General features: G+C 42.1%; 1 protein-coding gene across 3 annotated transcripts in view; it reads left to right on the top strand.

Moving 5' to 3' along the window:
- LOC133509517 (Kv channel-interacting protein 2) overlaps positions 1-13505 on the top strand; it is a 136184-nt gene that overhangs the window by 115144 nt on the left and 7535 nt on the right. For 2 of the 3 annotated variants that reach the window (XM_061836598.1, XM_061836597.1), the window contains exon 2: positions 13178-13276. The exons of the other annotated variant lie outside the window; for it this stretch is intronic. In XM_061836598.1, the coding sequence (XP_061692582.1) occupies positions 13178-13276 (99 nt within the window). The remainder of the gene's footprint in view (positions 1-13177; positions 13277-13505) is intronic. 3 annotated transcript variants of the gene reach the window in all.

The raw sequence follows: 13505 nt of genomic DNA, 5'->3' as shown, positions 1-13505 counted from the left end.
ACCAAAGTAAAAGTTGATGGATGTGGTGAGGGAGGACATGAGGACAGTAGGTCTTAGAGAAGGAGATGCACGAGATAGGCTTTGATGGAAAAATATGACATACTGTGGCGACTCCTAACGGGACAAGCCAAAAGGAAAAGAAAAAGAAGATCATGTTCAGAAATGTGTATGTTATCAGCGCTCACTGAGAGAGATGAGGGGTACAACCTGGACTAATTACTTGTAAACCAGTTGTTGCACGGAAACAGACATTTACATTTTCGGCTAATTGTAGACTTTAAATTGTCCATATGTGAGTTTTTTTCCAATATATTTTTTCTCTCTTTGTCCCATGCTATCGATTGGCAATCTGTCCAGAGTGTTGCCTGCCTCCAGCCAAAAGTAAGATGGGATAGGCTTCAGCTCACCGTAATACTAATGCCAACAAGGCTTTAAAATTCGATGAATGGATGGTTCCCAGCAGAGTCAAAAGCTGCTGGGATGAGAATCAGTAATAGAAAATCTAGGGCTATGGTCCTTTTCCAGTAAAGTGTGGCTTGTATCCAAGTTAGGAGCAACATCCTTCCTCAGGTGGTGAAGTATTTCAGAGAAGTATTTCAGGATTTTCTTCACAATGTGAAAACACTCGTGCATTGTGGTGTTAAGAGAGGTAAACCGATGTCTAATTTATTGGTCAATCTACAGTACATTTACACCTACACACATTTTGCGCAGAGAATGAAAGGAGGTTTCCTTCGTATGTGTCTGGACACATTATTTGTGATTTCACTGATCTGGGAGACACTCAAAGAACAGCTGTAGCTGCTCCACATTAATATGAATCTCTTAGGGTGGCTGAGGCGTCTATTTTGGATGCCCTCCAGATGCCACCCTGCTTAGGTGTTTCGGATATGTCCAACTGGGAGGAGACCCTGCGGCAGACCTAGGAAACGCTGGAGGGTCACAGCTGCCCTGGGAATTCCCCAAAGTCCCACCAGTGGAACTAGAACAGGTGGTCTGAGACAGGGAAGTCCTGACATCCCTATTTAGACTGCTGTCCTTGTGACCCAGTGCAGGACAAGCAGAAAAAAAATGGATGGATTGAATATGCTGACATTGGAACTTTTCAATGTCATTGTTGTAAATAAAGTGTTCCCCTAGGATTAGTTTCATCTCTGACACGGTCGGCTCGGCTGTAATTAACACCTCTATATCTTGTTAAGAACAGCATTCTTCACTGGTTGCTCCTGTGTCCTCCATTTTGGATCCAGTGCTTCAAGACGTACCTGACTTCACAACATGGCATCGTTAATACCAATGTTAAGTCTCTAGAATTTCATACAAGAAACCACATTGTTACAAGCAATTGACTTTTTCTGATTCTGATTCTGAATAGAAGAGCATTTATTTGTTCTGTTTCCCATGATGCCTCACTTGGATAAATAGAGGAACAAAATATAGTATTTCTTTGAAGTGAATAATTTTTTGGAGTAGGTAAGTCAAATTTGATAATTTCTCACAGCACATCTGAAAATTGTTCATGGCACATTAATGTACCTCGGGATACTGGTTCAGAATCACAGGACTGGAGAATACTGAATATACAGTACACAAGTATATCCAGTAAGTAAGTCATTATATTAGACTTTGCTCCATCTTGTGATAGATCGGTGTTCGGTTATCGTTTTTTTCAACTTTCTCTCCCCAAAAATCCCAATTGTGTAAATTTTAATCGATATACAGGGGTCATTGTTTTGCAACACAGTTCAATTCCCTAGATGAAGTGACCCGAATTTGTATAGTCTGTAATGTGAGACACGTAAATCATAATTACTGTAAACAGTTGTGACGCTCATCCGTGAATATAAAACAAAAGAATTGCTAAATATTTCTTTTTCTCTGCTGCGCAACCTAAACCATTCATAACATACATACTTTTCCTTACACGTACTTTAAAATCCTTCAAATTTCACTTTTGATTAATCTGTCTTACATGTAAAATTGAAATATCAAGTCACGAATACCATTTTTAAACGAGTTTAAATACTGTGATAAGAAGTGCCATTGTGACAGATGCCACACTACACAATTCGAAATACAACGCAGAGCCTTAGTCGGATTGCACCTCGAGGCTTTGTGTTTGCTTGTGCATATGTGTTGATTTTATGCTCAGAGAGTGACGACGGCCACATCTGTGACTTTGTCTCCTGCAGCTGAGTTTGCCTCTCTGCTGCTTCACCTAATTTTGTCCTTCCTACCTTCCTGAACTCCCTTAGATTCATCATTTGTTTTTTCTGATTTGGCCCCTTGTCCTCTCTGTTGCTGTTATTTTCTCCTCAAGCTCTTGCCCTCCCCATCTTGTCTCATTTCATTATTCTCCTCCTTTTCTGTTCTCCCCTCCTGAACCTGTGTGTAGTACCCCTCCTTAAAGCTTTCCCCCGCTTCATCTTTCCCTCACTCAATGCCATCACTGGCCCAATTAAGCTTGGGGAGGGACGCAGCGGAAGGAGAGTGAGAGAGGTGAGGAAAGAAAGGGGGGAGGAAGACAGACAAAAGAGTGGAGACAGTTTGAGAGTCAGCATCTGGAACGGACAAATAACTGCCACCACCATCCGGCCGGGAAACGCACGCGCAAATACAAACACACACGGGCACAATGAATTGTCCGAACTTCACCTGGAACCTAAACAACCTTTGACAGCCTCTGAAGTGGCGGCAGCGAGGGCGGAACAGCAAGTCGACAGCCCCTGCTCCCTCACGCTTAGCATTCCCAATGAGGGAACACGGGGAATAACAATCCAGCCTCTGTGAGAAGAACCACCAGACGGATGCTGCGCGGTCTCAGGATGGCGGAATACCGGCACATCGAGGGGGACTAAAGCGAAGAGTTGGCGGACGTGCAAGATTTTTGCCTGTCGGAATCAGAGAGGAGGAAACGGGATGATGCATCTGTTCTTCCGAGACAAGTGGGAGGTGGAGGGGCTGCAGACGGTGGGCATCCTCCTGGTGGTGTGCAGCTCTCTCAAATTGATGCACTTTTTGGGGCTTATCGACCTTACCACGCCAGGTAAGATGAATGGTAAGCGAATGAGGGAGGGGTGCGTGCCCACAAGCTGCGATGATGACAAATGATGCTTGTACCCAAGTTTGACAGGGAGCAAGTAAAAATGCACATTTCTTATTTCGAGGGCACTTCGTTGGGTGCCATATTGGAGACTCAAAGCCCCTCTCAGTTTATAACCACTGCACACTACAAATATAAAAACATTGATCATTTAAACCAATTTCATAGTAAAGTTCTATATCTGTTACTGGAACCTTATTAGATTTTGCTGATGTTTGCACAAAACTTCTACACACCAGTTCTCTCTGCGTCACTGCTGCTAAACTGCATCCAAGCAGTCCACATTGTAATTTGATGATCATATCTATTTCCATCCATCGATTTTCTTTGCCGGTTATCCTCACAAGGGTCTCGGGGAGCGCTGGAGCCTATCCCAGCTGTCAACGGGCAGGAGGCGGGGTACACCCTGAACTATTTGCCAGCCAATTTCAGGGCACATCGAGACAAACAGCCGCACACACAATCACACCTAGGGGCAATTTTGAGTGTCTAATTAATGTTGCATGTTTTTGGGAGGTGGGACGAAACACAAGTGCGCGGAGGAAACCCACGCAGGCACAGGGAGAACAGACAACTCCACACAGGCGGGGCTGGGATCGAATTCCGGTCCTTCGAACTGTGAGGCCAATGCTTTACCAGCTAATTCACCGTGCCGCCATCATATATATTTTGATCGATAATTTTTTTTAAATATCCCCTCACATATGATTGTGGATATGGACAACTGACAAAATATTGATACAAATGGTCATCAGATCAAAAAGTGAAAATGGAAAATATGGACCCTGGGAAGACTTTTTACAAGATGCGGTGTGTGTGTGTGTGTGTGTGTGTGTGTGTGTGTGTGTGTGTGTGTGTGTGTGTGGCATTTTTTTTTCATCGTACCTACGCAACAGTGTGTCTCATCTCTTTAGTAGTTCATCCAAAAAAATTGTTTTGTTTAGTTTGTGGGTTGTTGTTGTTCCACACCAAACTCCTCCAAGCACACCTTTGTAAACCTTCTTTTGTGTACTGCAGAACAGGAAAGGGCCTTTTCCAAGCTGATCCCACAAAGTTGGAAGTATAGATTTCTCCCAAGTGAAAAAGAATTAAGAATAAAGGCTTGAGGGGGATAAAGGTTGTATGGCACCACTTTGATTTAGGTCTGTACTTAAATACTTTTAATGTCTAAATGGTAAGTTAAGCGTCTCGAAGGGCAGAAGAAGTAAAAGATGGGGAATGACGTTACTGAATTTACAAGGAGATGGGGGAAAATATTACTTCCATCCATCTTTTTTCTACAGTGCTTGTGCTCATTAGCGTGGTGGGTCGGAGCCTCTCCTAGTTGACTTTCGGCAAGAGACGGGGGGTACCCTGGATCGGTCATCAATCATTTGCAAACAACTGTTAACACTCCCATTCACACCTCCAGTATCTGCACAATATGGAGTCCTTAAGGTGACATGGAAGTATAAAAGACAAGCTTGAAAGCTAGAAACTGTGCAAAATCTTTCAAAACTTTCTTTCATATTAATGTACTTTTAGGAAAACACGGGGTTACTGAGGTGCAGGGTCTTCTAAAGTCACGGTTTGTGGTATACACTGGAACTCACATTGTTCTAGAGCAAACTGACACCTTGTAATTATTTTTCACACCGTGACCTCTTTCTACGTCATACTCTAACCTCACTCTCCAGGTATGACCAGATGACTTATGCTCCCTACATCTCTTAAATTAAAAATTGTACATCAAACTACTAGCGGCACGGTGGAGCAACTGGTTTGAGCGTTGGACTCACAGTTCTGAGGACTGGGGTTCAAATCCTGGCTCTGCCTGTGTGGAGTTTGCATGTCCTCCCCATGCCTGTGTGGGTTTTCTTTAGGCACTCTGGTTTCTCCCCACATCCCAAAAACATCCATTACATGAAGACTCTAATTTGCCCCTAAGTGGGAATGTGGGTGGGACTGTTGTCTGTCTCCATGTACCCTGCGATTGGCTGGCAACCAGTTCAGGGTGTACCCCGGCTCCCTTCCCGATGACACCTGGGATAGTCTCCAGCATTCCCGTGACCCTTGTTGAGGATAAGCAGGTCAGACAAGGGATGGATGGACATTAAACTACTGTATGTAAGCATGAAGATAACTGTGTATGAACAAATACACCAACTGTATGTTTGAAGTTTCTTTCATTCATTACTGGTGCCACAAAAAAAACGTGCTGCTCTTTCCTAGCCCCATCTCATTGTTTTGAACTTAAGCTATTCATTCATTATTGGATCAATTCATTTCATAGAATGCAGCAATGAAACAAGGCTGGAAATGAAATGGCTGTGCATCATGTTGTGCGCTCTGTATAACACTCTGAAATTGTGTGGCTGCAGCTGCCAGCCACCCTGCGCCGACTGGACAAGCAACGCTGAATGCATGTCTTCCATCATAGACGTAATTCTAATTACAGTAACCCTTCAAACTTGTTTATCGTTGATCTCACATCAATTGTCACAGTTGGAACTTTTCTTTTTCTCAATGTTTACTTGAATTTCTTGTAGCAGATAGAGTGGCAAATATTTTCCCATATTGCAAACTTGGCCACGTACAGTTAACCAGTCTTGACTCTGTAGTTTGAACAAATAATGAGTTGGCAGATACACAAATTGGTTTTCTCCAGGCACTCCGGTTTCCTCCCACTTACCAAAAATCATGCATTAACTGGAGACTCTAAATTAATAGGTGTGATTGTGAGTGCGTCTGTTGTCTGTCTCCATGTGCCATGCGATTGTCTGATTACCAGTTCAGGGTGTACCCAGCCTCCTGCCCGTTGACAGATGCGATAGCCTCCAGCACTCCCGCGATCCTTGTGAGGATGAGCATCTCAGAAAATGGATGGATGGATCTTCTTGTATAAGAACTATCATCATTTCGGACCATGTCGATCCTCCCCTGTGACATTGACACTGTCTACACGACGTACAGTAGGGACTCGTCACGGCACACTTGGTGCTGTTTAAGGTTGTGGCTATTTTCTCCACTCCAAATTACATTTAGTTGCGCACCGCTTGTTATAAACAAACTTCATATTTAAAAGTGAAGTATTTTGCACATACAACACGAGTCACTCCCAATCTGTATTGTATACAAAGTACGATATGGCCAATTCCGTAAGACTACACTACATGCGTGGTCCAGTGCTATCAATGAAAATGTTAGAGTAGAACCCTGTGCTTTATTTTACATTAACTTATATGTATTTATCTAATTATTTAATTGAACAATACTATTTTTAAAATGGAAATATTTCCATTAAGTACAAGTTACTCATTACTGTTTGCTTAACTTTCACCCCGAGCCTAAGGACTAAGACACAAGAAGTCGGAGCGAGGCGTTGACATTTTAAATGAATCTCCTTAGTTCGCTTGCTCATCCGCTTGTGGGTTGGTAAACATAATAAACAATTAACTTTCCCTTAAGTGTTTCTTTTATGTGCTCTAAGATGCACATGGAGCAAGGCTGTGGCACATTGGATGGAGTCATCACCGGCCCGTCGGGATTCCATGAGCCCGCTAGCGGCTAATGACACAGCCGTCCAAATCTTCGTTGGCTCACTGCCGGATCACCACAACAATTAGCGTGTCTGTGAAAAGTATCATGGCCGTATTGTTTACCAACCAATTTGTGAATATATTAATTTTCATGACCCGCCTGCTGGTTGGGACCCAAAATTGGCTTGGAGACCTATTTTTGGTGGGTCGCAGACAGTTGTATTCAATTAGGGCACTAGGGATGCTGCGTCACATCGAAATAGAAAATAAAAATCAAAATTGAAATGGAATATTATAATACAAATTATTTGTATATCTATGCATTATTTGCCTTGAGGATACTCGTGGAAAAGTACAGAGAAGGTGTAGGAGCTACATTGTGCCTTTGTAAACCTAGAGAATGCCTATGACAGAGTACCAAGAGAGGAACTGTGGTAATGCATGCACAAGTCCGGTGTGGCGGAGAAATATGTTAGAATAGTACAGGACGTGTATGAGGACAGCAGAACAGCGGTGAGATCTGCCATAGGTCTGTCAGAAGAATTCAAGGTGGAGGTGGGACTCCATCAGGGATCCGCTCTGAGCCCCTTCCTGTATGCAGTAGTAATAAATAGACTGACAGATGAGGTTAGACTGGATTCCCCTTGGACCATGATGTTCACAGATGATATTGTGATCTCCAGTGAAAGCAGGGAGCAGGTGGAGGAACAATTAGAAAATGGAAACATGCACTGGAAAGGAGAGGAATGAAGATTAGCCAAAGTAAAACAGAATATATGTGAATAAATGAGAGGGGTGGAGGGGGAAGAGTGAAAGTCCAGGGAGAAGAGATAGCGAGGGTGGATGACTTCAAATACTTGGGGTCAACAATACAGAGCAATGGAGAGTGTGGTAAGGAAGTGAAGAAACGAGTCCAAGCGGGGTGGAGCAGTTGGCGGAAGGTGTCCGGTGTTCAATGTGACAGAAGAGTCTCCGCTAGGATGAAGGGTAAAGTTTATAAATGATACATACAGGAAGCAGAACTGGAGGTAGCAGAAATGAAGATGCCGAGGTTCTTGCACGGAGTGAGCAGGTTGGACAGGATTAGAAATGAGCTCATTTGAGGGACAGCCAAAGTTGGATGTTTTGGAGACAAGGTTAGAGAGAGCAGACTTAGCTGGTTTGGACATGTCCAGAGGCGAGAGTGTGAGTATATTGGTAGAAGGCTTCCCACTAAATGATGGCAATGTGAGTGCGAATGGTTGAGTTTATTTGCATCGCCCGTTATCACAAAAGAATCTCAAAGGGTTTCGCATGCCTGCGGCTGACCAAGATTCACGACATCTAAAAATCCCAATCAGAAAAGGAAAAACGAAAAATCCCATCGGGGGGAAAAAATGCTTCTGTCTCTATATGTACCCGACGAATTTCTGGCACCCAGTCCAGGTTGTTGTCTGCCTCTCACCCATTCACCTGGGACAAGGTCCAGCTCGCCCATGACATCACATTACATGTTAAGTGCAATAGTAAATGGATCGCTAGTAATAGCCACCTTTTTAAATCAGGATTGCAGTGATTCTTTGCTTTGCCGCTTTTATCACCGTGTGTGAGGTTGGTTTAAGAAGTGATACAGTCAATGTTTGGTCCCTGCTCTGGTCTTAATCTTCAGCAGTGTGCTGTATCAACACGCTCGCCGCATTCTCTTTGCCTTGAGAAACTCCTCAGATCTCTGGGGTTTCAGGAATCGAGAGGCTCCTTCAAAATGAATATCGAAGAAATCTGTTTGCCAAGGAGATATAAATAGAGCTGACGATTTTGTTTCTTCCTGAAGTGGAGTGAAGTTGTGACTGAATGTCAACGTGTACCTTGGGAAAGTGTTAGACTAAGTGCACGATCACTGCAGGGCAAATGTCATGATGCTGCCTAATGTTGGCTTTCTACTGTTCATTTGAAAGATGTTGATGTTCATTTATTCGCATTTTAGTGAAAATGACCTGTAACTTGTGACACATGCAAGAAAAAAACTCAATCCCTTTTCTATAGTCTGCCGCTTATCCTCATTCGCGTCTATCCCAGCTAACTGTAGATGAGAGTTTGTGTACACTGGTATCACTGCAATGATTATGAGGAAAAACTCAATGACAAACAAGTTTAAGCGCAGTGATCATTTTTTATCACCTAGACAATCGATAATTTGCAAAGCATATCTGGTTTACACAACAGCACATATACAATTGCAGACACAAGGTAACATAAATATCTTTACCTAATATAATATAGCTATATCCCTAGTTAGAAAATATTTGGATCCTTCAGGTGTTCGAGGATAGGGACAGCTACCTGTGCGATTTCGGAGTTAATAAGCACATTAATATATGAGCTGCAACGAAACCCACATCTGACGCTGAGGGACTCAACATGCAGGCTAGCTAACCTGAGCTAACAGCAGCAAACTAGACTCTTATTTGCCGATGCACGTGTCAATCGCCAGGTCATGCGCCATGTTTGAAATCCACGTTCAGTTTCACAGATAGTACAGTGTGAAATGTGAGTGCGGCGACTCCAAGTGGCCAAAAATAACACCTGCACCTCCCATATATATTTTATAGTGGTCCTGTTGTTTAGTAATACAAACTCATTCAACTGAAAAAAAAAAAAATGATTACATAATCAATGAGACGATCGGTACAATAATGAATTTAAAATATTTGCTCTTCAATCTGGACTACTGACCAGCAAATATCTGGGAAAATATCTGTATTGTTGCGTAAATTATACTACTAATCAATATCACAATATGGTGGTTCATTTTTATTTTTATTTTTTTACTACTGGTATGGTCCTGGAGGATTCTGGAACCCCAACAATAAGCTAGAAACTGTATCGCTTCCCTGTGTATACGAAAGGGAACTTTGTGAAAATCACCAAAGCTGAAAGCTAATTTCATTCTGATTTCCCTGTGAAAATACATGAATGGAACATGTTGAATGGAAATAGTTTTCTTTGAGGTTCACTTGGTTAAATGTCTTAAAGCACCTCTACAAGAGAAATGACAGCAGAACCCTGCTTTTTTTGGGTTAAATGTGTGCAGGCACACACAAACACACGTGTGTCCTAAAGGGATCATGTGTTTGTATGCACATGTTTATTAAAATGAAGGTTAATCCCTCAGAGAGGGCTTCTCTTTCCTAGAAACACCGATTTGTGCCAGAATATATTACAACATGCGGCGTATTTGATGATTCCCATAGGTGGGAAATCCACAGAGTTGTGCCGGACTATTTCTGAGCAAATGATCACACTTTTATTATATTTGTCCGAGCAAGTTTGCCTTGAGAGACAGTGACATTATTCACACTATATTTGCTTTAGCCCTCAAGTTGTGTGCTAATAAAATGGCATAATGAGTCATGTAATCCGACTCAATGACATGAGATATAATGAAATGAGAAACTGTAATGAATGCAGAATAGTCCTGCTTGGTATAATTTAAGCGCCCGTCGTGCTCTGTGGAATGCGTCATTTTGAATCAAGATGGCTCAGTGAGAGTTTGTTGCTGTTTTTGTTGAACAGATGGAGTGGGTTCTCACGAGAATTTAGTACCATTATGTACAAAAAGTAATTAGTTAAGAACAGACAGAAATCTATTGAAGTCACTTTATATTCCGTATATCATCCTTTGTTTTTATGCTAATTAAACTTCATTAAATCTGTTGTGAAAATAAAAAAAAAAAGATCTAACAAAGGCGTAGTCTGGTCTGTAATCTGGCCATAGTTTTATCAGTCAGCAGTATGAATAGCAGAGTATGTTACTTGCAAACAGGTTAATTCAATCAGCTACACATTACAAAATCACTTTCAAAATGTCGTGTCTGAAAATAATAGCGCAATTTATATAGAAAAATATATATAATCCTGTTTAAGTCTGGAATTGTAATTATTAAAACATGAGGCAAAAACTCATAAAACAAAGATCAATATTAACAAATTTAACTTTTTGCATTGAAGCACTTATCTCCCTTACAAGCCACCTTAGTCGGGGGGCAGGAAGACAAACAGGATTATATCTGTATAACGTGTGAAAAAACTGCAGTACTGACTTTTAGTGGCTTGTCATCGAATTTTTCAAGCCTAACCCTTAAAGATGTGAGGCAGACGTGCTCACCACGAACACCCTGTGTTGCCCACGCTGATGCATGTAACCTATGTCCATTCATTTTGGGGGGTTCATGTCCTAAAATGCATTTTCAGTCGTTCAAGATCTAGTTAAATATATTGGTTGTCTTCTCTGTCACCTGAGAACAATGTTCTGAACCCTTAATAGTCTTGTGGAAAAACTCAAGTCCACCCCCTCAGTTCTTTGACGTCTTAATGGATCCCATCTGTACCTCATCCGCATCCGTCTTGTTTCCTCAAAATCTGAGTTCATTTTTGTTGTCGCTGTTGCTGTTATGGTTGGTTTATTGGCCATTGTAGCTGAAATGCATGTACCCTGGTAATGTCATAAAAAGGCAAGGCCTGTAAGGTCAAAGCCAGGTCCTGGTCTCAGTACCCGCCATATAGTGAGCAGGCCTTTAGGAATCATCTAAGAATGTGATGGGGGAATACAATATGCATGCAGGGGGTGTGGTCTCGGTACCCCTGCAGCCAGTCATGTGCAGTGTGCACATGACACTGAGGGATGCACAGTGCAAGGGTAGAATGTCGCCAGAATTAGCATAGCATAGCTTTGCTTCAAGACGTTCCTCCACTATACAATTACTTACTACTTTGCAGATTATCAGTTCATTCTTGGAAATTCTGATCGAAAATTTCTGGTATTGAAAATGGGAACTTCCTAGACTAATCACGACACCGTTTTTAAACAGATTTGGACTTTTGATCTCTGACCAAAATATCTAGATTTTTCTCTTGTAGTGGTGGACTGAGGCTGCTTTTTTACTTCCCCTTGCTGAATTTGTTCACTTACACAGACTCACAATTTCATCTTCATTGTAACATGGTGCTGAATTGTCAAGTCTTAGTCCTAGGTATCCGTGACTTCTTTTTCTTTCGACTTGTCCCGTTAGGGGTCACCACAGCGTGTCATCTTTTTCCATCTAAGCCTATCTTGTGCATCCTCCTCTCTAACACCCACTGTCCTCATGTCCTCCTTCACAACATCCATCAACCTTTCCTTTGGTCTTCCTCTCGCTCTTTTGCCTGGCAGCTCCATCCTCAGCACCCTTCTACCAATATACTCACACTCTCGCCTCTGGACATGTCCAAACCATCAAAGTCTGCTCTCGCTAACATTGTCTCCAAAACATCCAACTTTGGCTGTCTCTCTAATGAGCTCATTACTAATCCTATCCAACCTGTTCACACCAAGCGAGAACCTCAGCATCTTTATTTCTGCCCCCTCAAGTTCTGCTTCCTGTTGTTTCTTCAGTGCCACCGTCTCTAATCCGTACATCATGCCCGGCCTCACCACTGTTTTATAAACTTTGCCCTTCATCCTAGCGGATACTTTTCGGTCTCATAGAACACCAAACAACTTCTGCCAATTGTTCCACCCCGCTTGGACCCGTTTCTTCACTTCCTTACCACACTCTCCATTGCTCTGTATTGTTGACCATAAATATTTGAAGTCGTCCACCTTCGCTATCTGTTCTGCCTGGAGCTTCACTCTTCATCCTCCGCGCCTCTCATCCACGCACATATATTCCCTTTTACTTTGGCTAATCTTCATTCCTCTTGGTATTGGTATGTATTCCTTGGTATCAGTAACTATTCAAATTTAAGTACTTGTGCTACTTATGTATTCAATCTGAAAAAAGTGGTATAGTGTATCCCCAGTCTTTCACTGCAATATTTCGGTCAATTGAATTTTTTCTTCACTTGTTTCTCAATATTGTTGAACAGTAATTTTGATCCGTCTTTTTTTTTTAACAATACTTTGTTCAATAATTGTACTATACTTGCTATTCCCTGTTTTTATACTTTGACTTCTGATTTCAGAACAAGTTATCCATCAGTTGGCTAAAAAAAAAAATCATAGTAATCAAATGCAAAGGCACTTATGAAATAAGGCAATTAGCCATTCCTATGGTTTCGCAGTTCTACAGTAACTGCCCCTTAGAGTGCAATCATACCTCTGATGAGACACCTTTGGTGTCGATCAGGAGGTGGCATGCCCGTTACCGCGGAAACTAAAAAGCAAGCGTAAAGGTATTTTTCTTCGAGTCAATGTTCACTTACTGTGTTCTGTTTATTTCCTCTGTGTACAGAAAGGAACAAGTATAGTATATAGTGTTGGACTTGGAGGTGGTTAGAATGGGGTAGCAAATTCGGGTCACGCTCTAGTGAAATATTGTTCATATTAACCAGTGTGGGATCGGTTTCTAAAGTTAAACGTGGATCTCTCATTACTTGACTTGGCCGGGTCAGCAGGCAATCATAGAGCATGCCAACGTGTTTTCATGTGTCTCTGGCATGATGTATGTACGAAGGCGTCTGATTTCCCCCCTGCCCCTTCCACACCTGTACTGTATATAACCGGTGTTTCTAACCTTTGTGCTATGGTTGGTGATTACAGGCAATCCTTCCAACAGCCAAAGCAAAAAAAGCATAAAGCAGCGATTCCTCAAGCTGCTGCCATGCTGCACGCCCTCGGCCGCCCCCTCAATCAGTCAAAGCAAGTCCTCCTTCACTCTCTGCACGTCTTCATTCTATCTCATGTGTCCTGCATCTCTGGAGGATTAACACAAAACACCTTGAACACTATATTGGATATACTGCATACACTAGTTTCCTGATATGTAGTGCAGCGAACCCAGTACATTCATGCCATGGTTTTAAATTGAAATTTGTTGCTTATTAGAGTAGGAAAATAGTACCTGTTGAAATATTAATTCTAAATTTTG

The sequence above is a fragment of the Syngnathoides biaculeatus genome, chromosome 12 (assembly GCF_019802595.1).
Source record: "Syngnathoides biaculeatus isolate LvHL_M chromosome 12, ASM1980259v1, whole genome shotgun sequence".
Taxonomy (NCBI): domain Eukaryota; kingdom Metazoa; phylum Chordata; class Actinopteri; order Syngnathiformes; family Syngnathidae; genus Syngnathoides; species Syngnathoides biaculeatus.
The sequence above is the reverse complement of the archived record's forward strand: the minus strand, read 5'-3'. Positions and strand labels throughout refer to the sequence as shown.